The 27,139-nt window shown below is 41.0% G+C and overlaps 1 protein-coding gene across 1 annotated transcript; it reads right to left on the bottom strand.

Annotated features, from left to right (window-relative positions):
- Positions 1 to 542: 542 nt before the first annotated feature.
- Positions 543 to 26,444, bottom strand: wasla (WASP like actin nucleation promoting factor a). Its single transcript, XM_044193669.1, is given in 13 exon segments — positions 543 to 2,051; positions 2,949 to 3,057; positions 3,816 to 4,027; positions 4,030 to 4,388; positions 4,390 to 4,435; positions 7,869 to 8,022; positions 9,560 to 9,602; positions 10,601 to 10,802; positions 15,439 to 15,462; positions 17,726 to 17,822; positions 18,506 to 18,592; positions 20,343 to 20,477; positions 25,765 to 26,444. Coding segments are annotated over 13 exon segments (1,635 nt in total). The 5' UTR covers positions 25,870 to 26,444; the 3' UTR covers positions 543 to 1,989.
- Positions 26,445 to 27,139: the final 695 nt, after the last annotated feature.

Genomic DNA, 27,139 nt, shown 5'->3' with positions numbered 1-27,139 from the left:
ATACAGGTACAGGGTCAGTTTTTAACCTTCCTATATTGTGTTCCAGGAAAAATAGGCCTATTACAACTTTCCTCTGTCATAAATATGGTATATTTCATCTGACTGACCGAAGGCTTCATGTATTCCTCCACACGAGGCATTTGAACATAAAAAATTAGCTATGACCACTTTCACTGATTTTGTTTTTTTCAGTAGCTTTAAATATGAATGCCATCACTTATCTGCTTTCACCTGTTAGCTCAAACGTACCTGCTACCTTCCACATAATAAAGACTACCTGGTGTTACCACTGTGTAGCTCTTGGAATTATATTCTTCTTACACTACAGGTAGTTTTCAAAAACTGAAGTGTCTTTGAAAATGTCATGTTTAGTATCGTTTTCCATGTTTACACTGTACATATTTCTAGGATGCGTGCCTGCATCAATGGAACAGGAATCTTGATGCCTATACCAAATTTCTCTTTATAGAACAATAAAGGGAATCTTGAATCTTGCAGCAAAGAACCAGAACCACGTCGACAAAGAAAGAGAAAGAGACAAATTTCTCTGTAAATATTAACATTTATTTAAGTATACAATTTAGTATTTTCATTGCCCCCCACCCCTCCCGACCCTTTTCACAGGTTCTCTGTCAGTATCTCGGCTTCTCAATGCAGCATTAAGCCTCGCTGGAGGACGGTAAAAACTCTTAAGACGAACAGTTAAAACGAGCGTTGGTTATTTCTTTACACCGTTTTCAGACGGAGGATCACAGGCATTGCCAAACCCACAAGCTGCTTGATAATGCCAAATTTGGTTCATTATTTATTTGCTTTTTTTTTTATTATTCTCCATAAGGAGGCATTTACAGTCGCATCGCATAAAATTATAGTTTGTTAACTGAAGGACAGAAGAGGACAAATGAGTTTTTTTATCTTTTAGTTGCTTTGTGTGATGTGATATTTGTTTGAAATACTGACCAGAGCGCTGTTGATGTTTCCTCCTGCAGGAAATAACGGAATGATGTCACAACAAAAACAATCAACTTAACATTAAGAACAAAACTTTCTTCATTTCACAAATGCCACAGTGTGAGTTAACGGGTGTAGACATGTTTTCGTATTAAGCCAAAGAAAGTCACTAACTGAAACATCATCAGTCATGTTTGTACTCCCATTTAAATGTCCCAATATTGCGAAACCTTTAGCTTTTAAAAGTGTCCATCGTCACTGTAACCTGCTTGAAATAAAATACAAATTATTTGACAAACGCACACCAGAAAAACACAAAACTGAACTATCATATAAACTGTGTGCAAATAAACGGCTTTAATTTCATAAAAAATAAAAGTTGAAAATCCGCGAGGCGACTGAGCCGCAGCATTTTGGTCAAAGTATTTATGAAAAAATAACACGACTAAACTACAATTTATTAGGAAACTCGGAGGTACGAAAAGAAGCACAGTAAGAAAATAGTGTTATCTCGCATTTAAACAGACCACTGTCAAACACAAAGAGGATCCTGCCTGTTTGGTCACACGTACGTCTCCCTTTTCAGTTTCTTTCAAGAGGAATGAAAACACGAAGAAATGAACACAAAAAAATATTTCCCAAGGAGCACATGAAGACTGCAATTCAGATTCCTCTCAGTGGAGCAGCTATAGTGTTTTATATTATTGATTATTAATAATGACATGAAGCCGGCTGCATCTCCACATTGTGCTGATGGCGGTGTTAAGTGCTTTCTAATGACAGAATGTCCCGGGGACAGTGTAGCGTCTTTAACGATGAGGGTGTGTGACGAACGATACAGATTTAACGGATGAGGTATTGCACAGATTAATTATAATAGTCATAAAAAAACAAAAAGCAAATAGGCAAAAATAAATATACAGCCAATTCATACAACATTTACATTACAATTTTAGTCAGACGCTGGAAGATTTTTAGAAGATATTTTAGTGTCAGCTGTAGATGTGGAGGGACCGGGGTTGAGGAGAGAAATCTTCACTAGTCGTCCCACTCGTCGTCGTCTTCGAAGTCCTCGTCTTCGTCGTCATCCTCGTCTTCGTCTGGGAAAAGAAAACACAAAAGACACATTTAAAGTGTCACTGAGGAATACGAGTTCTGCCTTAAAAGGAAAAGGTTGACGTTTTGGGCAATTTGTTTACTTGCTTTCCAGCCGAGAGTTAGATGAAAGGACTGATACCACTCATGTCTGTCTGTTCAATATAAAGTCACAGCCAGCAGCCAGCTAACGTAGCTTAGCACAAAGACTGGAAACAAGGGGAAACAGCTAGCCTGGATCTGTCCAAAGGTAACAAAATCTACCTACCAGCACCTCTAAAGCTCACTAATTAACACGATAAAGCTCATTTAGGGTTTTATTCATCATTACATCTGTACAAAAACGGAAGTATTAAAACAACATTTCAAAGACTATTAGTCAGGACTTCCTGGAGTGTCCGGTGGTTTTCCTGGGGTTATGTACTATAAGCCCTAGGGTTGGGTGATGTCTACCAAATTGGCATATGACGATGTCCACAGTGAGACATTGGGATGGACAATGACATCGTTCATCGGCCTAACCCTAGTATACGCCCTGTGAAACAGCGATTTCTCACTTCTTCACACATAACGTGTTAATCACCGAGCTTTAAGGGTGCTGGAAGGCGGATTTTGTTACATCTGGACAGAGTCAGGCTAGCTAGTTTCGCTCTGTTTCCAGTCTTTATGCTAAGCTAAGTTAGCCGGCTCCTGCTGTAGCTTCACATTTACAATACAGAATTAAGAGTGGTATCCATTCACATACAGCTCTCGGCAAGAAAGCGAGTAAGTGCATTTTCCAAAATGTCAAACTATTTGTTTAAGTATCAGTGTATCTTGGGAAACAGGTTTCAGGCCACACAAGAACCCTGGACGCCGTGGTCACATGGTATGCGTGTCCCAGGTAATACAGATACAGTTACCTGAGGAATGGATGGCTTTGCTCCTCTTCTGCATCACCTCCATGAGAGCGCCGACGATGCCCGCGGTGGGAGCCGGCGTTGGAGGACCGGACTCCGGATGATCTGACACCTGGAGACACACAAACAGTTTGTTACAGGTACAACCAGATGTTTCTTTAACCATATAAATCACAGGTATCGTCACATACAGTTTATAACAGATTTTTGTGTGGGGGCAAATTAAAGCATTTGCTGCCTCTACGCCACCAGGACACCTCATTTATTGATTTTTAAGTGAAGTGACGTTACATTTTAGTTCCATCTCTGTGTTCAGCCTTTGGATAAGACTACAAACAAAAAATGCCACAGTGCTGCTTGAAGTGAAATGCCTGAAATGTAGGTTAATTAACCCTTTGAACCCTTGGCTTTGTTACTTTATGATTAAGTTGGTCTACTAAAAACTGTTTCAAATAGTGCCCCGTTTTTTAAGCCGATATTAGTTTAAATTTTGGCAAATTTGCACCATGAAAAGTCATGTCCAATTAGCTATTAGCAGTTCTTGTTTGCACTGTAACCATGGACGTACAAATAAAACCACTGGATTACTTTTGACACTGAAGAAAACTTCCAAATATGATGATCACGAGGCAAGATCTGAACTTATAAGGAGCGTCTTTCTTCTGTGAGTGGATTATCCATAATGGAGATCGGAGATATATACCACAAAACCGTAAGTCACGCTGAATCTAAAAACATGTGTCTGTGTGATCACATTTGACCGAGTTACGACTCTAAGAAAGGAGCGCGATTTCTGACACAAATTGCCTCAATTGGGTGCTAACAGTCACGCATATGTCATGTGGGAATCAGACATCGCGATCGTCTTACGGTCTTGAGCTGGATTCCTTGTCGGATCTGGTCCAGCAGGGCATCGCGTCCAATGCCGGAGGTCGGCGCTCGGTGGTTCTGCTCCACCTTCTTCAGCTGGGCTCCTCCTCTGATCTGCTCCAGCAGCGCTGACTTCCCACCGGGACTCGGCGAATGAGGAGAGTCTCCGCCTCCACCATCCAGCTCTGGAGGGGGAGGGGGGCCGGGAGGGGAGGAGGAGGGGGAGGAGGTGGAGCAGGGGCTGAGCCACCCCCGTTACCCACTGGAGACTGATGGGCCAATGCGGGAGGTGGAGGGGGCGGGGCTTGGGGTGCGATGGAGGCGTGCAAGGCAGATGGAGGAGGAGGAGGGGGAGGCTGGTGGTGGTGGTGATGATGGGGAGGAGGAGGAGGGGGCTGGTGACCTCCCCTGGTGGGCGGAGGTGGAGGAGGCGGGGCACCCAGAGTTCCTGGTCTGGAGGGAGGCGGAGGTGGAGGAGCTGAGGCGGGGGCTCTGGATGGAGGAGGGGGTGGAGGGGCTCCCCGGCCCACTCTGGACGGGGGAGGAGGAGGGGGTGGAGCCGAGCTGTGGGGGCGGAGGAGGAGGAGGCGGACCACCACGAGAAGGAGGTGGGGGGGGTGCTGCAGGGGGGATAACAGACATGAGATGGTGTTAATACACCTTAAGATGACATCACACACGTTTCACCGCCACCTGTTCGTTTCACAACATCTTAAAGTTTCTCAAAGAGTTCGCAAAACTGACCCTGGCCTGTTTCCTCAGGCCCGGTGTAACTTTAGCTGCGATGTTATTGCAGTTAATCACAGTGTGGGTCGGCACGGGCATCTCTGCCCTATAGAAATATGCCATGCAATACTAATGTTACTTACTGCAATTTGCACACTTGTATACCTGTGCCTAAAAGGGCACTTTTATATTAGTACTCGAGTTTGTTTTTGCACTATTCTTTGTACTGTGTGGTTGGTTCGTGTACTGCTGCTGTGACATGCAAACATCCTCCCCGGGATACATAAAGTAAGTAAGTAAGTATCTGTCTATCGATTTTAATATCTAGAGCATGGGTCAGCAATTAGGTTCATCCACGGGCCAGTTTCTTACAGCATTCAATGGGGGGCTTGTTTTGTACAGGTTCAGTGGAAATGCAGGTCTGTATCTCTTTAGTGTGTTTTGCCTGCGTATTTCTTACATTTTTTTTAAGGGTTGTGTCCAAGGGCAGATGTCAGTTTTCCCATTAGTTACAGCAGTTTATTTTAATATTTTGATAATTTTTAAGTCTTTTTTTGAGCAAAAATGCCAAACAGTGTCTAATTGCAGCTTCTGCAATGTGAGGATTTGATGCTTTGTCTTGCTATATATGATCGCAAACTGAATATCTTTGGTTTTTGAAACATTGGTCAGACAAAACAAGTAGTCTGAATCTGTTAACCTGGGCTTTAGTTGACTGTGATGGGCATTTTTCATGGCTGTGGCTAAGTGGTAGAGCTGGTCGCCAACTGATCGGAAGGTCGGCGGTTCGATCCCGGCTTCCCCCGGCCCACATGTCGAAGTGTCCTCGGGCAAGATACCGAACCCTAAATTGCTCCCGAGGGCTATGCCTTCGGTGCGTGAGTGTGTGTGTGATTGATTAGTTTCTTTAGTCTGACGTGCAGTTGGCACCTGCCATCAGTGTGTGAATGTGATATGTAGTGTGAAGCACTTTGAGTGGTCGGAAAACTAGAAAGGCGCTATACAAGTACAGTCCATTTACCATTTCCTTTCTGACATTTTACAGACAAAATAGTGAATTAAATTATCTAGAAAATAATCGGCAGATTAATCAATAATGAAACAAATTTTAAGTTGCAGCCCCAGACTGAGGGTATGAAAATAAAGTTACAACATTTCCGTAGTACCTCTTCTGTACTAGGAAAACATTGTAGTCAATCAACATGACGCAAGATCGTCGAGAAAAATTAAAGAGCACCCCGAAAACCACTGACAACCAATAATATTCCAGTACATTTCATTGATACCAGATCATTTTTTAAATCACTGGGACAGCATGAAAAGATCCACCATCTTACTATATCATGTCCAAATCATCATACACACACACACCACCCTAAATTCAGATTCAGATCGCTCTACACTCCTCACTCGTGCTTTCATATTAAACTGCGCTCGCCTTAACATGAATAAAACATGGAGAAAAACTCTTGACAGACGTAGCAGAGTCTGTCGCGAGGAATAAAAAACCCCGACAGAGAATACCGTTTCATCTGCACACCTCAAGTCTACTGTCAGATAGAAAAATACAGGTGAAAGGGAGGAAATGGTAGTTCAAGATAAAACTGTGAGAGGATTTTAAATGAGTTCAAAAAAAGTTATTTTGCTTCCGTTTAAAATGATGGTGAATACCCAGAAAAGCACACAATTTATTAACACCTGCAGTAGCACTGTTTCATTTTTGTTACTTTGCTGTATTTGTAGATTATTTTTCCAGGTACTCGAGAACATTTTACATTAGCAGCCGAGGATTAAAAATCCCAGACTTCTGACTTGATGCTACACTACACCTTCACCTGCCATGTTCAATGCTTTGTCGTCGTAATCATCAAATGCTGTAAAAACAAGCCATCAGTGCTCACACCTGAGGTAAATGACAGCTGTCAATCAATCTGCGTATTGCAGCGTAAACATTACAGTCAGATCAATTAAACTGATTTATTCAGACTGTACTAAGATTAAGTGCCTGGTAAATAACTGGTTCGTACGACTTGGTGGTATGGTTGTTACGAACCTCATACGTCTGTAAGGAAACTTAAATATTTAACCTGTCCCACGAGAGTTTAAAGAAATAGTTCGACAACTGGGGAAATGCGCTTATTCATCTTCTGGCAGAGAGTTCGATGGGAAGATCAATACCACCATCATATCTGTCCTTTGAGCAGTAACTTCGTCCATCTCGGCTTGTTGCGTGGCAACCACTCAAATCCAAAACATTGTCCGGCTCGTAACCCCCCCCCGTAAAACAGCACTGTTGTTTTTACACTTTAGTTTTTGTACAGATTAAACAAACGAGATGTAAGATGTAAATCAGTGAGTGAGCTTTTGAGGTGCTGGAAGGTGGATCGTTAGTGCTGCACAGTTTCCCGCCTGTTTCCAGCTAAGCTAAACTAACCGGCTGCTGGCTGTTAGCTTACAAACATGTACATACAAGTGGTATTGATCTTCTCATCTAACTCTCCGCCAGAAATAAGGGTATTTCCCTTAAATGTCAAACTACTTCTTTAAGATCTGTTTCAGAGGCTTTTCCATTTTGGCAAAGGAAAAGAAAGTCATCTGGGAGAAAAACCGGAATATATTTCAGCACTATGTATAAGCTATCTGCAAAATCAATTCACAAGCAGCAGCACAGGCATTCAAACATCCATCATAAATGAGCAGAGCCCTCCACAGAGAAAGAGAGCAACTCGTCCAGCAACAGAAACTGAGACAGTGTGGATAGTTTTCCTCAACACCACCTAACTGGGGATGCAACTAAATACATTTGAAAATAACTATTTTTTTAAGACTAAACGATGAATCGTTATTCTGTAAAATAGCTAACATCTTCCAACTGCTTGTTTTGTCTGACCAACAGTCCAAAATCCAAAGATATTCAATATATAGTAATATAAAATTGCTGAATGGTTGGTGTCTTTATTTGATAAAGGACTCAAACGATTATCAAAATAGTTGAGGAGTTGTTTGACAAAAAAGTAATCATCAATTAATTGACGATTGATTAATTTCATTTCTCAAAAAATACACCACAATATTTGTGTTTACATCACAGATGGCATTAGAGATACAAAGATTATTAATGATTAAATGATTAAAAACATCAGAACAGTGTCTACCTTAGAGACGCTGTCACATGGCTGCAAATTCAGTTGTTTTGAAGTAAAGTTCTGATGAAACTGAGGAGCTTCATTCTTCAACAAATGCTGCACTGCTTCATAATTATTTAATATCAGTTTGACACATCAAAGGTATCTGTGTGTGTGTTTGTGTGTGTGCGTGCATTCTCACCCTGCCTCCTCAGCTCGTTCTTGACAGCCTCCACCCCTCCCTTCTTCTCGATGAAGTCGTAGATGACCTTGGACGTCTCTCGGTCCTTCAGCTGAGCCTCAGAGATGCCGCACATGTCGAACAGGTTCTTGAGTTCAGGGTCCAGGTTGTTGAGCTGCAACATCAACAACACAGAGCAATTTAAAACACACACCACACTGTTGAAGACTGACAACGTCCGCAGTTAAAGGACGTAATGTTTGTGTCAAGCCCACACTTCAGAAAATGATTTAGATAAATCAAAAGATGAACTACACTGCAGTGAGTCACAGTGTCAGTGTGACACCTGGTGGCCAACAGGTAGAATTACAAGCTGCCTGAAACCTGTCAACAAACGAAACAAACCACTCAGCTGCTTTCCATCAAATCAAACATTAACCTGCTGCTCTGTATGGTCTCACGCAGGAATATTCACACCTCTTCTGTCACGCTGCAGTGCATTCTGGGAATGCCTGGTGTGTGACTGACATGTGGGATGTCGGGTAAACAGAGCCAATTAAGAGGCAGTGAATGGAAACCAATCAGCCTCCCGCTCGTTATGCCCGCCAGTCTGAACACAATGTTCGTTAGCGAACAAACTCAACAATGCCACGCATCAGCAGCTCTGGTTGCTACGAGAAACCACTCAGGGTTGCTAAACAGCCTCCATTTTACAACTGCAAACATTTGTCAAACCTTAAATGAGAACACTGATGATACAACCTGTTTACAATCCCACTGACTGATCACAACTAGCGTAGAAACCAATAATGGTCCGATGTGCAACTTAAACCCTCCAGCACAGCATACATTGATCTTTTAAAACAGTAGTTACACTTAATTTTTTGCATATTTATTGTTTCTGGGATTTTCAGTAACAGAGGAAAAGATTACTCTTAGCTCCATTACTCTTACGTGATATCATCACAGCACTCACTATGAAAAATCAGGAAGATTTATTTTCTGCTGTGGCACCAAATCACATAACAAGGTTTCCCTTTTTGCATTAAACACGACTGCTGACAGCTAAAACACTTTCTTTTGTGCTGGTAGTTCACAGCAACATCCTCGCTAATGATGAATACAAAGAGGAGATTCTTGACAGCTACAGCTCCCCTTGTGACAGAATCGCGCTGGTTGTGGAGACGACCACATACTCAGTGTGTTTGTGCGTTTAAAAGCAAGTTCCACGAGGTGCTTCACGTCTAATAAATAACATCAGGTCAATACAACTTTATTTATAAGACATTGGGGGGGTGGGGAGTGGCATGGGGTGCAGAACTACGTTTTTGGTGCCACAACACGACAATGCATCTTTTAATTATATATGCCACAATTATTTCTGAAATTAGGGCTTTTGGAGATTGTGGAAGACGACGAGAGGAGTGCTTTGAATGCGTTTGTACTTAAATCTATTAATTTCTTCGGTATGCAGCTCTCTACTGAGTTAATGAGGCTGCAGCCTGGTTCTCTCTGGAACATTCTGGGTCCGTGTGCAGCTTCTGAGAAGCAGCGAGATGTTTGTGAATATGAGCAGGAAACAAAAAGAGCCTATTGTGTGATTTCATCATGCAGCCACCACACAGGTCACTATTGTGCTCCTGTGAGTGTGTGTGTGTGTGTGTGTGTGTGTGTGTGTGTGTGTGTGTGTGTGAGAGAAGGGGGATACTCACATCAAAACCTGTGTTTGGATCCCAGCCCACGTGACCGATGTGCCTGAAGAAGACGGGACAGATATGCGGTGAGATCACACACGTCCACACAAACGCATAAATATACAGAAGTACTTCAACTATTTAGCATGCGCACGTGGGCGATCATGTGCACATGTTAAATAGTGAGCCCACACACACACACACACACTTGTACATCAGTCACAGAGACAGTGTGGTCATTGAGTGCTCTCAGACCCTAACGCAACATGTTTACTGTTGCCATGAAGCAACGTGTTACTGCTGGATCAGACAGGATGGTACAGGTCCATGACTGCACACACACAGATACACTACAGGGTACACCGGGTGCATTTTGAAGACGACAGAAGTCTTCTGTGTCTCTGGAGGAGCTGTGTTAAGTCTGAATGATTCACTTAAGTGACACCACTTGAGTATCTTGGCTTCACCATGGAGAAAACAGAACGTCTGTGTTACAAACTGGAGGTGTGGAGTTTGAAAGATGTGGGTATTTACCAGACATGGAGAGTCTAATGAAAGACACTATTAAGTTGCATTTTGGGAAATGTAGGATCCAGCAATTTTGGAGTTTGACCCACACTGGGGACAAAAAGTCAGGATACCTTGCTTAAATTTTTGACCGTTCTTTTTTAAAATCTGTCTCTTGTGCGTCCCCCAACTAGAGCTGACAGTTAGTTAATTAACTGATTAGTCAATAGACAGAAAAATTAACTTATTACTAATTAAATTAACTTATTTCAATAACTAAGTCATTTTTTCAAACAAAAATGCCAACATTTGCCTGGTCCAGCTTCTTTTGTTTTTTCTGCCCAACAGTCCAAAACCCAAACATTTGAAGACATCACCTTGGATTGTGGGGAAATTTTGAAGGGCATTTTTATTATTTTCTGCCAGTTTATTAGAAAAAAATATTAATCAGTTAATCAAGTAAATAACTGGCAGATTAATAAATGAAAACACTATCTCATCCTCATTCTGCTGCAGCACTCAGTGATGTTAAATTTATGAGGTGTGACTCACTGGAAGTTGCTGGGCGTGCCGATGTCAGCCTTGGTCAGCTTCTTCTTCTTGCCTTTGGTCTTCTTGTCCTTCCGGGTTAGCCCGCTGTGGCTCAGCATGTTGTTGAGGTGGTACGGCTGCTGGTGGCTGTGGGAGTTGTGGAATCGGACGTTGTTGATCTCCGGGTTCTTGATGTCCACTGTGGCCATGTGCAGAGCTGGACCTGCACACAGGGAGGGAGAGAGGGCGGTCATGGAGAAATGTTCATGAGCTGTGGTCGATTTTTGATCAAATATTTGACAAATATTAAAATGTATAAGCAGACTGACAAGAAATGCCCTGATCCCATTCCTGCTTCCCAGAGGATGAACCCTTTAGATTTTAACAATCCCATAGCACTACCCTCAGGACAAACTTTACATTTTTATCTCCCAACAGCCAATCAATCATACAAAACATTTTTTGTAACTAAAATGATTGTGTACGACAGGCAAGAAAAAGCATTCAAGACCTTTGCAAATTAAATTTAAGACTTTAATACCTTTTAAGGCCTGTTTTTGATGAAAGAGAATTCAATTCCATTAAGATTTAAGACCTGTGGATACCCTGATACTGTGGCTGTAATGAAGACTGCATCCTACAGGGGGGGATGCTGGCAGGACTATAGACTGTTAGTCAGGTTTTTACTGTGGTAAGTAATCTAACTGACCCCTCCTGACTCACACACTGTCATCAATATGCCTTTAGTAATCCCTAGTACCTGAGGGATCAATATGGCAAAGGGCTGCTGTAAACTCTCCGCCGTGTTTCATGTTCACCAACAGGGATCTGATCCGTCTGCACTGAGTTCTTTTGATCCATCTTTTCTAATATAAATGTCAACTGGCTGTCCCTCCCCTCCCGTTGGTCCGAACCATTCAGTCTTTGAATTCCTCATAATCTCCACAAACCGCAGCAGCATTTGACATAATCACTAATCCACTGCTAATCCCAGTCAAAATCCCTGGACTCCCCATGAATGCTGGATGTCTATGACCAGACCAACAGGCTCGCCTCAAATCTGCCATCTCCTGAGGACCAAGACGAGCAGGGTGGTCGTTTCCCCACTTTCAAGCAGAGCTGCATGGGTTGCTTCTGTGTAGGCGTGGGTATCAAAGATGAGTACTATTATGGTACTGAGCGAAAGGCTTCATTGTGCTTCACAATGTTGTTTACTTCTTCTTTAATCAGAAAGCTCCTGATTTAAATCATAATTTTTAGACCAGATGTTATTTAGACAAATTTCTTGTCCGGCTGCCTGTGTTCAGACAACATTTAACATTTGAGGCGTCTTTCGTTCAATAAAAAAAAAGGTTTTGTAGAAAAACATGTTTATATTTCTGAAAGTAAGGCATCAAAAAAGTCACAAATTATTTCTGTATCCGTACTGAAACTCAAGGTATCATATCATCGCTAGTATCTAAACATTTCAACTGATACCTAGCCCTAATCGAATTATAGTTTCACAAAATGCTGTTCTATTGATCCATTTGCCAAGTTTACTGAATTTTGGCAAACGCCATTCAGTACGTTCAAATTCCAAATAACTCAGATTCGAACTTGCTGGATTCTGTACTGACAAAGGTCATTAGCACACTCAATAGGGAAAGCTGCGAGATTCGCTGCCAAAACTCTGGCTTCTTTTCTAAAACAAACCTGACCAGCAACAACTTCTAACTACACTTCCTACTTGGATACAGCAGTCAGCATCCATTCAAGCCACCGCATTCAGTTTGTCAATGAACACCATATGTGAAGGAGGTTCAGCTGGATTTACATGGACAAACACTGGAGTTCACATCAGGTAACAACATTCCCTCAACATTCCCAAACAATGTGGACTATCCCTGAAGTACAAACACGAGCAGCTTCTTCCCTACAAAAGTGTTTTTGTTGATATTCTCACAATGAGGATAAGAACAATACATGTGAAGAGGAGTGGGGAAGCAAACTGAGACACACATACATCCCTCAAACAGAGAGGCAAATCCAGAGCAACAAGTCTCATGTTTCACAGCTGAAATGTCAAAATTAATCTGTGCCAGTGGAGAGAAACTTCAAATCCATGGAGTTGACTGAAGTGACGACTGATTTGTTCAGTATATGTTAATCCTGCTCTTTACAGCATCAGTGTTTGCCAACAGCTTATAAAAAGACACAGTTGCAGAGGAGAAGACCTAAATTTAAACTCTGATGCACTGGGACCATTACTCACAACTCTGTTCATGATGGTGGCCAGGTGCAGTAAAATAACATCTACATTTTGGAAAGCTCTAAGGAGGGAGATCTGCGCTGCTCACAAGCCATTTTTACCCACAGAACCTGTCAGATTGCCATGTTTACTTTATAATTAGCCTGAGGTACCAAAACTTCTACCACTTCCTACCACAACGCAGTCAGAAACTATGACATTCCCAAAGTTTTGACATAAGACAAACTGTCATCTCACTTCATGTGCGATAATTTAGACTACCTCTACATTAAGCCGGCTAAATCTGAATAATAAACTGCCTCCAGAGTTGCTAAATCTAAAACATCAGCCATGTTTTGGTGTGGACAGGAAAACATTTCCAAAATGCTGACGTAAACCTGTTCAGTCAGTCGGGGGCTGTGTGGCAGGAAAGTGTTAAGAGGACAACTTTCTGTCACCTGTAACTTTCTGTTTTGCGATCGCTCATTTCAAGAATATCTTCACATTAAGCCAGAGAAATCCCGCCACTCAGGCGATAAGCCTTTTCTCGCTTCCTGGTTTGCTTCCGCGGAAAATGCTTTTTGGGCTGCAGGGGATTTTTTTTTTTTAACTGGCAACAAAGGTGATTGGCAGTGCCATATCCAGCTCTTGATAGATCCATGGTCCCACTGCTCAACACATGTTGGAGACCTTTTATTTTGTCAGAAGACTTCGCAAACATAATAGTAATTTGACCAATGTCTCAGCACTGCTGAGTTAATCCTGGCACATATTTTTAAAATGTTAATTCTGATTCATGTGCACTTTCAAATAAAAAAAAAAAATCACTGAGAAATGATAAAATTAAATCTATACAAAACAAATGTTCAGCAGCAGTAACTGTGGGGATTACAGATTAGGCCTAATGTGCATCACAACAGGGTTTAAAGGGAACAGCAACAGAGACCATGTGGTCCACATATGGCACAGATGGGCTTCCTGCTGACCAGATTAACCTACAGCAACTCCACTCTGTGTCAGTGTGTGAGTCACGCTGTCTGTGAAACAACGCCGCCAACGTGTCAGGAAACACCACAACCATTCAGTCTCAGGGCATTTGTCATCCAGTCACGCAAATAACATCTATTTTTGTAGGAGAAACACAATGAGCACGAACACTGTTTTTAATCAGCTTCTTGCTTCTACATTCACACAGCGAGCTGCTTTGTACAACCAGTCCGCTGTTGTTGAAAGCATGTATTGTAGGGTTACAAGGTAGTCACTGAACCCCACATACAACACAATGAGAGTCCAGACAGACCACAGATCTGCAGATCTCACTCAAAGTCACTTTATCCCAGAAGATGAATTTTTGTCAACCCAGGTCAGAATGACCAAGCACACTGGAGGACCACAGTAGCACTCAATAAGATGCCTTTTTTGAGTATACATTATGCCCCAAAGTTACGGATGAAACTGTAGCTGTGAAACAACCACAGAATGGTTTGTATGTTTTGCACAGTGAACTTGAGGTGCATATTTGCAGTATTCATAAGTCTGGTGCAGGATCTTTGTAATTGTTTATAGTCTATAGGTGTGGTGGATGTGAAAAAAAAAAAAAAAAACATCATTGAATTAATTGAACCAGGAAACTGTAGGCGCAGCTCTCATTTGCTACTAAAGCTGAATTTATATTTGACCCAAGGGGTTACGGTACTCCTACCATAAATACATACAGTTGTAATTTATAGTTCAGCATTGGATTTCACGCACCGATACCACTACCGCAACACTGGACTTCTGAGACATTCATTACATACATTACATTAAGGCTGTATTGTGCTTTAAATCATATTGGCAATATAACCGGGCTGTCAATCTATGGACGCACTGAACCTCTTCCACTGGTGAGTGGATGCGCTCTATTATTCTGAAAACTCAGTATAGTTATTCCTTGAGCTGACGTGGAAAAATGTGTGTGACGCAGGGGCTTACATGCTTAAAGGCGCTGATCACCCCAACGCACTGGACGAAGTTCAGAAGACTGGAGCTGGTGCGTGTGCAGGTTGTACGTAATGTCACATACCTGTATGTTACTTAATGATGTAATCACGAAGAGCAGAACAGCTGGTCCCTGGCATTTTGAGGAGGAAAGTATAGCTACTACTTTGGCTATTGTATTTTGGACAGAGTAGCTGCTAAAAGCACGTTTCCTGACCCCAGTAATCGATAAACGCGTCATTTTGAACAGAACTCTGGCACTACTATTAAGATGTTCTTAGCATTACCACCAGTAACCACAGGTGTTGCCACATTAACCATGACTAAAATCTTAAGGATTATAACTTCAATTTCTCTCCATTTTTGTTGTGTTTTATTGTACTTGTGTTGTGGAGTAATTGGATTCTCGTGTCTCATCTTGTGTTCATGTTTTTTGTGTTTTTGTTTGATTTGAAAAAAAAGAAAAAAAAGAAAGCCTAAAAAAGATAACAGGGTTAAAAGTGAATATGAGGATCATTTGACCTTAAGATATTGATATAACCGAATCATGATCTCAAGATAATGGGACAAAACCCCACTGTGGGCCACTCTGAGCTGAAGTAGTAAGCAAAACTGAATCTGCATTATCAATATTAAGAATTCAACATACCATTTTTAGGGTCACCTCTCTTCTCTGCAAAAGAAAAATTAACACAATTATAGTTTCAGAACAAAATCAACAGGACGGAACTAAATTAAGAACACAAAATATGGAAGTTATTTAGAGTTTTTAAGAGGCGAGAGAAGAGGGTGAGCATTTCAAGAGTCAGAACATGCGTTGAAGTTCAGTTAGTGTGATTCTGTGGCGGCTAGAGAGAAGACGACAGTTTTAAAGCCCTCAGGTGTAAAAGCTGTCAGAGAACACATGCTGCCTCACGCCTTCGACACCGTTCAGGAGAGTTCAGGAAGTCTTTGACATGAGCAGAAGAAGAAAAGCAAAAGCTTTGAAAGCTCAGTGGTGATAAGCCGGATAAAAACTTCCCCTCCTAAAAAAAAAAGCTCTGCGAGCCTTTGGACCCTCAGTCATCATCACAGTTTGAGTGGTGCACTTCAAAAGGCCGGCATGCTGAGGAGCTGGGGGAAGCCAAAGAGGACCCTCACCGCAGAGACGTTTACTACAGCAGAGAGAAACCCACTGAGCTCATAGCAGCAGAGAAAAGAAGCGAACTGTCCCAAACCAAACCTTAACTCATGACCTCATCTGAGAAAACACCTTTACAGATTTCACATTTTGGGTATTGTGACTTCTACCCCTCTCATAGAGCAGATGCACATATGATGTGGATCTAATGGCGGGCCGTCACTTTTTCAAACGGTCAAGTTCAAACAAATTCAAACTAGTAATTTGTTGTAATTAATTTGAACGCACACAGCGACGTCCATCTGTCAGTGGTGAGAGATAGTGTCTTACAGTTCAGTATAGTCTTTATATTTTCCCGTATGTCATACAACTGTGTCTTGAGATTGTGGTGCGACCTGGAATTTAATATCGTGGCTCCAGTTCTGTCATTTTCCTGAAAACCTCCTCCCGAAACGACGCTAATGGGCCGCATATCAGGTCAAGCTGCTGGACCGCAAGGCAACTATTTCAAACGGTCTGTTGTGCTTATAAACTGGAAATTTTGAATTCAAACAGGTCTTTACAGTTCAAATATTTAGTTTTTCCCCATGTTCAAACAAAAGCTTGAATTTCGAATAAAAAGTGACAGCCTAGTCTACTGACATGTGTTCAACCCGCATTACACACGTTCACATTAGACAGCGGTCACTCGTGTTGTCACTGTTAGCACAGACTCCAGTCCGCAGTGTAGTTCATACACGTCACTGATAAACCAGACATTTACACTGAATTACATCCGAAAATAACCAAATAGAAGTTAAGTTTCAGTTTTACATCCCTCCTTCAGTCTACACAAGCACACTCTCTCTCTCCCACACATGTGCACTTTCACTCTTTTTGTCTGTTAAATTATGCTTAAACATCACAAAATTAATTTCCATCCCTTCCTAATATTTGTAATAATAAGGTTGCGCCGTACTAGGAAACGTGTCCCACGTCACAGCAAACCAGGTTCCTGGATGGAAACCCGCAGTGAGTATCCCATTCACGTGAAAGTCAAACCACGTTAAATCTTGGTCAAGAGGGTCAGCTGAAGCGCCTTCATCCATTCAGATAGACCGCCGATGGTTTGACCCTCGCCACTGTGTTGGTCTGACTGGGTATTAAACCGTGGAGATGTGCAAAGGACAAACGCATCCGGAATCAGTGGCATCTGCTGAAGCTATTCTGACGATACCTCACCTTTTGATGAAATGCTTTTTTTTGGTGATGTACATTTTCTACGTCCTCAATCATTCAAGGCTTCGATCTTCAGGAGGAACTCCAATATAAATTATATATTAAGGTGTGTAAATGTCTTGACTGAGAAGAGACCAAAGAATCCTGCACACTGTCAATCACTTGTGCTTACTTTATGAACGGTCTAAGGACCGAAATGTCCTAAGAACAAGAGTCCGACAGTGTGTGGGATTATTTGGTTCCTTCTAAAAACTGCCTTTCTACCTCTATACTATACTTTCAAAATCCATTCAAATATCATAGCGGCAGCAAAACCATGAATCCTCCGTGTTTACAGTTGTTGTCTTTAGCTCATATTCACTCTTCTTAGGATTGCAGATACACAAATTAACTTCAGGAACTCCCTGAGTTTAGTTCCTAGGTTGATTTGATTTTATAATCCCTGCACATCTCCCTGGTGCAGCTGGACATGAGCAAGGCAGCCAGGTTTGGGACTGAGGTTGAGGTCTTGTTAGCAGAAGAGGTGGTAAGTGTTCCTCAGTCTGAGCCCAGGTTGAGGAAGCAGAGACAGATGACAAACTGAAACAATAAAACGTACCGCTTTTGCGTTGTCGTCGGTTGAGCAAGTCGTTGATTGCGGCTCTGAATCTTTTGGCCTCTTCTTCACTGGCAAAGTTCAGACCCATCTGACAGGTCTGAGGAAGAATAGGAAAAGTCACAGATGACATTTAAATAAAAAGTATTCAACAGAAAGATTACAGAGTATTAAGTATGAACACCTTGTATCAGGATGGGGGGGGTCAGAATTGAAGCATTGTTAACTTCGAAACCTGACATAGAAAATCTGTCCTCAAATAAACACAATTAATAATTTCAATAGTTATCACCAGGTACTGTCTGGGAGTTATCGATACTGTTGATTCACTTACAGGTGCATCATCAATACAAAATTGATGAGCAAAAACATGCCTGTTTATTTCTGGTTTAGATGTCTCCTCATTATTTGAAAACGTTCTGGCTTTTTCTGAAGTGCGTCTATTGTAGAGACATCTACGGTTCAGGGCTTCCTGCAGCATTTTATAGCCTTTTTTTCTAAAAACTGACGCCACTTTCAGAAGCTCTCTGCTCTGTCAGAAACAACAGCAACTTTTTAAAGAGCAGACACACCCTGAAGGCCTGCGGCTGCTTCACATTACTGGCTGTGTGTAAAACAGGCAGCGGCAAAAAAGCAAAGAGTGAGCAGACCCAAATGTGCATATGCACTGTGTAAATACACTCAGTGATTATCACACCTTATTAAACAGTAGGACCTGATCAGTGAGATCAGCTGCTGTGGACGATTTGGTTTTGAGGTAATCACAAAGAGCTGCACACTTACATCTCCTGCAAATGAGATGAAGTAGGATCTGGAGCTGCTGATGGAGAAGTTGTGGTACAGTTCCTGTTCAAACATGGTTTTCCCTTCCTGCAAAAACAATAGACAGAGAAAGAAACATCAGAGTAGATTCTTCTTGACGTTTAGAAGGACCACATCTGTGACTGCAGATTTTCATCCACTGAATAAAAATTAAACATTTAAAAAAAAAAAAAAAAAAAAAAAAAATCAGCTGCACACTGCTCTCAGTTCATTTTTATGAAAATCGATGTTCTAACATCTGACATTTAAGAGTCAGCTGTTTTTTAATGCAAGAAACAACCAAATTCACATGAGTCACATCAACAGCGATACAGAGACTTAAAAGATGCTACCAAATGTAAGTTTGTTTTTAATAAAAATGAACTGAAACCATAGGGATATTTTGTCCACAGACTCTGCCTGTATGAGCGTCAGACAGTAAACACACATCAGTGGCTGGTAATTCACTTTGATCCATTAGGGTTGCACAGCTGATTGCACATCATCTTTAAAGCACCGTATTAATTTATTCAATGACTGCCGACAGTGTATGGATTCAGTCTGGCCACATAATGTAGAGGCAGTTTAAAAGACAGGGAAGAATGAAGAGAAACATTGGAACAGATTTAATGGACAAGTTTGTTGTTATTATTTAATTAATGTCATTTAAATGTTGATTCCCATTATTGTACATAAAATCATATTGTATCACAACCTCACTGATAGTTAAAGTTTAGAGAGATTTGAGAAACATTCTGCTGCAGTTTTTCACCAAGCATTAACAATGTGAAGTCTATAATCATTATATGTCAATATTACTGGAATAAAACTACATTTTTGAAAAAAGGAGTGGATCAGTTTAAACCATTTTTCAGAATAACCCACAAACAGAAATGTGACAAATAAAAAGGAAAAAGTATAATTGTAGCGGTCAACCGATACTTGATTTGAGGCTAATACAGAAATTGATTGAATTTAAAAAATCCAATATAATATAATATTCTTTTTTTTTTTTTAACAAAACAGGCATTTATCCCAGAAATGTAAGAACTGTTACCAAGATATGTACAAAGCCAAACATATCTTTTGGTATAAAGGCATTTCTGTACTGCAATTTCTTGCTACGTGTCAACCATTTAAATACCGCTCGCATCCCCGTCCCATTCCAAGCGTGTAGCAGAAACTATGGTGGCTGCGAAAAACGCAAACAGCCTTAATCTAGAGCCAGTGTTTGGTTTGTCTGTTCTGGGCTACTGTAGAAACATGGCAGTGCAATGTGGCGACCCGCTCCCTCTGTAGATAAAAACGGCTTATTCTCAGGTAACGAAAACACAACGATTCTTATTTTCAGGTGATGATACACTAATGAAAACATACTTATAAATATTATATTCCATTTCTGCAAATAGCTCCTCCTAAATGTTCCACACTGGACCTTTAAGTTTCTTCTAATGAAATGTTCAGTACATGTTCTAGGCAAATATTAACTTAAAGCAAATATTGGGAAATAGGCTTACTGGCTTGGAGAGTAAGATCAGAAGATCAATACCAGTCTCATATCTATGCGTTCATAACCCCCCGTAAAATTGCCGTTTTACACTTGGACAAAGCCAGGCTAGCCGTTTCCCCATTTCCAACCTTTGCACTAAGCTAAACTAGACAGCTGCTGACTGTGGTTTCATATTTAACAGACAGACATGACAGGTATCAGTCTTCTCATCTAACGCTCTTTCTAATCAGAAAGCAAATAAGCATATTTCCCAAAATTAAAATGCTATATTCAACTATCCTCTGGTATTTAGTTAGAGCTTTAACTCACCTTGATGTCAAACACTCTGATGAAGTAGGACCTCTGTGGGTTGTCTTTGACCAGACAGGCCACTCCACAGCACCTCTTTACCCAGTTGCAGCTCCGGTCTGCACCGTACACCTGGACCACCGCCGAACACAGAGTCTGAACACACAGAGGACAAAAGCACGGGACGGTGAGCATTATCAGATCATAAATACATGTAATAATCTATGTATTTACATTTAATAATCAGGTATGTTGAGCCCTGCAGTGAGTGAAGTTGCTCAGTCAGGAGAATTTTAATTGCTCGGCTGTGATCTCCCTCCATTATGTGTCCACATTTTACAAACACATCTGGTGTGTTGTTAAAAGCCTCCAAGCTGCACATGAATCACAAAGCAGCAACAGGTCAGCCAACGAGCAAGAGGAAACCGTCATGATGCAAAACATTTAAACGGCAATAAGGACTACATTCCGCACACACCTGCTTCACCAGGTGAGAAACAAAGAGCAGGTCACTGAGGCAAAACTGATACCTTTTGATATCAGATTACGAGTCACGTATGCAAACACCTTTACAATGGATTTTCAAAAGTGCAGAATAAAATGAATAAATTCAGTTTGATATTATGCCCAGTAGGCAATTTGTTAATTTTTAACAGGGGGGACATTAAGATGCAAGACGAAACAAACAGAAGGGCGGGAACTCAGAGAAAAAGTCGAAATTACAAACCCGTCTGCTACTTGGATTTATCAATACACAGCACAATTAGGCTACTGATATTTCAGAGCCACGGTCGGGGCCATAGAGTCTAACTTGCACAAACCTCAGTCAGATAAAGGATCAATGAGTCAGGCAGACCAGACTAACATATTCAACTATTGTCTCTAGCGTGGCTAAAAAAGGCAGTTGATACGACAACATGAGGTTTGAACTGGGGGAGGAATTCTTAGCATTACTGATGTTTTGGAGGCAGCCCTTGTTGACACAAAGTTGGAAGCACACTAGTGAGTGTTTCATTTCAAATCTAGTGTATCTGACATTTCTCCACAGTGTTTAACCTTCATTCCTGCAGGACACGAAGCAGAGTCCAGTTGCTGTCCTCAGCACTGTCGTGGTTTGTTGTTTTGAGGTTTCTGCAGAAGTTACACTGTGTTAAATCTTCTGCCAGGATTTCTCCCTGTGCTGCAGAAACTAACTCCAGCCGCTGGGAGAGGAAAGAGGAAATGCCACTGGGCTGGTTTCCTCCTCTGTGATTCATGAGTGCAGGTTAGAGGAGCAGCAGGAAACAGTTTGCAACATGAAATCACCATTCAGCATCACACAGGAAAGGTCAACACTGCAGACACACAGACTCTCTGCAGGTTACATTCAGGGGTGGAAATTAGCATCCGCCAAATGTGGGTGATTTTGTGTAGTGGCGGGTGAATTTGCTCAACCTACCAGCCACGCTGACGGGTAAATACAAGTAGCGTACCAGAGCGATTTGTGACATTCCACAACACAGTTACAGTGTGGTCAGTTATAGTTGACTTATGTATGCAAACCGTAGGAACAACGCTTGTACGCATGCGTCATAGGTGCGCTCCGGTACAAATAGCATTACACCTACTGTGTGTGTGTATGAGAGAGAGAGAATATCAATATTTTCCTTTAGTTTAAATATTTACCTTATGAAATAAAATAAACTATTGATTGAATATTGTAGATCTCGTTTTATTATTTTTCACATGCAGTTACACACTGCCGGTTTTATGACAATTTATGCTGCCTTGTCAAAAAATTCTACGTTGTGTGTTTCCATTTCCAGTTGTGTATATCCCATAAAAGGTATAACTTTCAGTATTATGACGTCTTTTATTTGTTTTTTTATTACAAACAGAGGTAAGTGTACTGTAAGAATATGGGGGGCATATTTTGATCCTCTATTATAATAACTTTATTTAGGATTTCAAGAGTAGCGTATTTCGATAGACCAATATAAAATAATTCTCCCACTACAGAATCATTTTATATTAAATCACTACTCACGCCATGTATACTGTAAGTATATGGGGAGCATGTTGAAATACTATATTATAATATCTCTATTTAAGGTTTCAGGGAGATTGTGGGTCATGCGCAGAACTGCTAAGCAGCACATCTCGACAGAACACCTGTTAAGAAAGTGGCTGGTAAAAAAAGTGAGTGGCTGGTAGATTTTGAAATCCACCAGCCACAGTGGCAGGTGGACAAAAAAGTTAATTTCCAACACTGGTTACATTAGCTAGCATCTTAGCATCTGATTAACACAAACCCAAAGGACGCTACCAATGTTTTAGGCCATTAACCACATCACTGATGATCATTTCCAAATCATTCATCGGTTTTTAGATTGTCTTGAAAGAAAGAATCTGGTTTGAGTTAGTCCTGAAACTATTAGTCAAATCACCCATTATTTAAAATCGACCATAAATTTATTTTATATATATCCCACTACATAGATGGAGACCTTACAATACAGCCAACCTTTCGATACAACCAATCAAATCTTGCATAAAGCAGCTTCAGCACATTAAACAGCATGTAAATGTTCCTGCAAAGGTCACTTGGGTCGGGTTACCTTGTCTCTCGTTCCCTAAGGTGTGACACCGGCACTCTGGCCGCTGCTGTCAGTCAAACACAGAAACCAATATGCTCTTCCAGTCTGCTGAGATGAAAGAGCATTTCTGATATTTCCCCAAATACTCTTTCTTCTTTTTAATAATAAAAAACTATTAATAATACATAAAAAACCCCACAGACATTATTTTTTACATCAAAAAGGGGAGACTAAATATGATTTCAGTTGCAGTGCCTTCTTCTAAAAGCTTTAAGGAAAGCAACTTTTATAATCTGTAGTAAAATAATATTTGTCATGAATAGGCCTATCTGATGAGGTCAAGAAAATTTTGAGACCTACAAATATGGTCATGGTTCAGAAAAGGTTGAAAAATCAGTTGTAAACATCCAACAGTCATAAATCCAAACTATCTAATTCAGTGCTCCCCCAAACTGTTTCATGTTCCTCTGCCTCCGGATAAATCCACCACAGAGCCGTTTAAAGAGCAGAGGGGCTCTCCACAAAGCCGGATTAGCAAATTAGCCATATAACTTTAGGAAGCTTATAATAATTTTCTGAAAATGTGTTTTTTTTTTCTTTTAAGAAACCATCACCTTGAATAACTGAAACTTAATATCAAATGTAATATCCCAGATTTGATTTTCAGATACAAATCTGTATCACCAGATTTAGCTTTACTGCTGTCAAAGATATGTTTAACTTTCTAATCCTGCTTTGTGAAATAACCCCCGCCCCCCCCAGCCCCCTCTGACAACCCTCCATCTGTGTGTTTGTGTTTAGGAGCAGATGAAGTCTGACCACAAGTTATCCTGAATGCTGCTCTTTAACTGAGACTAACTCTAGAGACCAAAACAGTTAAATTACACTTTGCTTCACGTTAATGGTAACACCTGGAATTAGTCCTGGGTGCAATATCGAATTTTGCTAGACATAAAAAAGGGCATTACAGTAAATACTGGTTCATTGGTTTAAATTCAAGGTTTAAGTTTTCACAACCCTGGTGTTGACCAAACAACCGAACCAAGACCGCTTGAAAAGGTGGGTCTAGGTCCGATGTCAAGCGGACTCTGGTGCGGTTTGTGGTGTGAAAGCAAACGAACCAACCACAGGATTTTATGATAGCAGATATGTCATTTTAGCATTATTTCAAAAGCTAAACTACTAATAAATCCATTTGCTGATCGTGAAATCTGTTCGGGAATCTGTTTATATATATATGCAAATCATTTGGTAACCATGGTAAGTTGCACATATGCACGTCAGCGTGGGTATTTTCTCTGATTAATAGGTCAAAAGCTGTTGAAAATGCTGTGCTTGTATCCTACTCTGTGTACTTTGTCAGTTCATTAAGTCCATTAAAATACGTGTGACGGCGAACCCACAGTAACAAGCCTCGAATCATTCCTGTGTAAGACGTCTCCTTTTCGTCCTGCCTACCTGTTAGTCGTTATTCATAACATGCGGCCGATTTGCAGTCTAATAATTCTTATAATCAGTTATTTCTTCGTGAGCTCTTTGTAACACCGAAAAAACATAAATATACACATCAGAAGCATTAAAGTGCTGCACAAACTTCTGTCAGTCACCAGAATTTGATTTCCCCACGTGGGTCCTGATGATGCAGGATGTCAACTGCCAAAACTGTCCAATCAACGAGTTACCTGTCAGTCTGTATGACTTCATGTTTACTCCTCTTGGTTCGTTTGTAAAAAGTCAGCGTGAACTCTTCCCCTTGGTCCGACCAAAAGAACCGAACCGCAGGTGTGAACCTAAGTGGCATCCATGATAACAGCTGCTTGAATGTGATAAACGGTATGGACAGGAGCTTGACAGCTTCCTGGCCCACCTCTATGTGTTGAGAAAACACACGGCCATCCTTGATGAAGTGGAAGGAAATGCTGTAACTCAACAATGCAAACCTTTTGCTCCAGCAACATTTTTTACAGCTGATGCAAGGCCATCGCTAATGTCAAGAGTTTTTAGACTATCTGGACTCAAGACTTGGAAGCAATTAGCCAGATGTACAATGAATGACAATGAATCTGTCAGTTGTTTTCTCGATCAATCGTTTAGCTGATAAAATGTCAGAAAATAGTGGAAAAGGGGCATCATAATTTCCTAAACCCCAAGTTAACATATTCACACTGCTTGTTTTGTCTGACCAGCAGTCCAAAGCCCAAAAGGTATTCAACTTACTATCATAAAGGAGTAAGAAAATATAGAAAAAGCTATTTTTGCTTCAACAAATTACTTAAACAATCAATTATCAAAAATGTTTTGAAAAATTTCGTGTTCCAGAAATGTTCACAGTTGCAAAATGTAAATAAAATGTACATGTTACTGATGTAAACAAATACTTGAACAGAAACGTAAAATGTTAATAACTTGTAGTTATTGATGTCTGGATAATATTTCAATACTATTAAGGTTGTATATGTTGTAATGATATGTATTGAAAAACCTGTCATTCAAATTTAGAGCGATGGCAGCTTCCAAGTTTGGACTTTTTCTGGTGGAGGCTGGTTCACTTTTACCTAAAAAGGTTATACAACAGAAGCTAATGAACAAACAAATTAAAGAGGAGTTTGCCATATTTAAAAAAAAAAAACCCAAAAACTTAATAATAATCTAAATACGTTTAAAACAGTAGGTGTCAAGGAGTCTGAAGGGTCACCGATTTCGTTGTTAACACCGGGCCCAAGGTGTGAACGGTGTCAAAACAGGTTTCTGCTGCTTCATATCAACCGAGAGGGGTAAACTGGAAGGAAAAGCAAAGGCTGGCGCGTGGGTAAGAGCACCTGCACCTTCTTTGAACCTGCAGGTGGTAAACAAACGGGGGAACTTACGGCGCATTTCCTTCCCAGGTAGCCGAACAGGCACTCGTTCTCCTGCGGGGTCAGGAGGATGGAGCCGACGTTAGCGGACCTGCGGGACGGCGGGTGGCTGTTCATGGCTGCGAATTCTTGTAGTTAACCCCCGAAACGATGCAGTTATCCCGGACGGATTCAGCAAACACTACTAATTACAGAAAATCCATGCGGGCTCCGGTTGCTGTGGCCTGCAACCGGATCATCTCCGCTGAGTCCGACTCCAGGCTGGAGGACGGAGAAGGACGGGGGGGAGAAGAGGGGGAGGGTTTCCAGGCTCACCCCTGCTTAAGAAAGAACAGTAACTTCTCGGTTTGGCGTTAAATAAAAAAAATAAGGACTCACTATGTGCATGTACGCGGATAAACGTTTAACTTTCATTCGGAAACTCCAGCAGCTGCAGCAGCGATGCGTACATCCAACATGGCAGCAAGACGGAGCAGACCACTTTAAAGAAAGAGGAGAGGGGGGTGTTGGTTCGGGAAAACTCCAAAACTATCCACTGCAATATGGATAAAATGGTGAAGTTGGCGAACACACATGCCAGAAGATATGATTCTAAGGCTATTTTAAGTTAAAACTGTGCGGCTGGTGTGTGTTTTTTGCCCATTATGAAGCTAAAATGTTGTTGCTAACACAAAATGGTTCGGTCCGATGTAGCAGCAGGAATGCAGCTCTGCGGAGGGAAAGGGAGGGGTGGGTGTTTAGCGCGTGGAACGAGATGGAGTGTGACGTAGCGCGGGGAGGAGCCAGATGGTGCACGGAAAAAATGTAAATATGCCTGTCGTTATAAATAATTTATAAAATGTTTCATATTTTCTACATATGATGCCTTCTGTGGGGAAAATAATGAAATATTCTAAGTTTGCACCACATAAATAATAACAATAATGCTGCATTTCTCCAGAAAAAAGTATATTGTAACATATAATTATCCATCCATATCCATCCAAATAATTATATTGTATGGAGCCTAAAGGCAGGGCACACCCTGGACAGTGGCCAACTCGTCGCAGTAAAATAATTATATTGTATTAAATACATACAAAAAATTAAGTAAAAAACAAAAAATAGACTGTTTGCATTTGACTTAATGAAACATAACACTCATCACTGTATTCGTCATCAATACCTCAAAACTATCTGCTTATATGACAGCTGGGGTTAGATTATGTAATAATAACACTGTCATATTTTTCTGACCCAGGTATGGGGTTTTGTAAGGTTGACCCTCTCTGTCAGTGAGAGGAGACCTGCACTCTTAACTGTTTATTTGTAAAGCCCTTCTAAGAAAACATCCTTTATATCTTGCATCTCTTCTGCAGTTTACAGTGTAGGAAAACTCGTTTTAAAT

The sequence above is a fragment of the Siniperca chuatsi genome, linkage group LG4 (assembly GCF_020085105.1).
Source record: "Siniperca chuatsi isolate FFG_IHB_CAS linkage group LG4, ASM2008510v1, whole genome shotgun sequence".
In the NCBI taxonomy this organism is placed as follows: domain Eukaryota; kingdom Metazoa; phylum Chordata; class Actinopteri; order Centrarchiformes; family Sinipercidae; genus Siniperca; species Siniperca chuatsi.
This window is presented reverse-complemented; position numbering and strand designations above follow the sequence as displayed.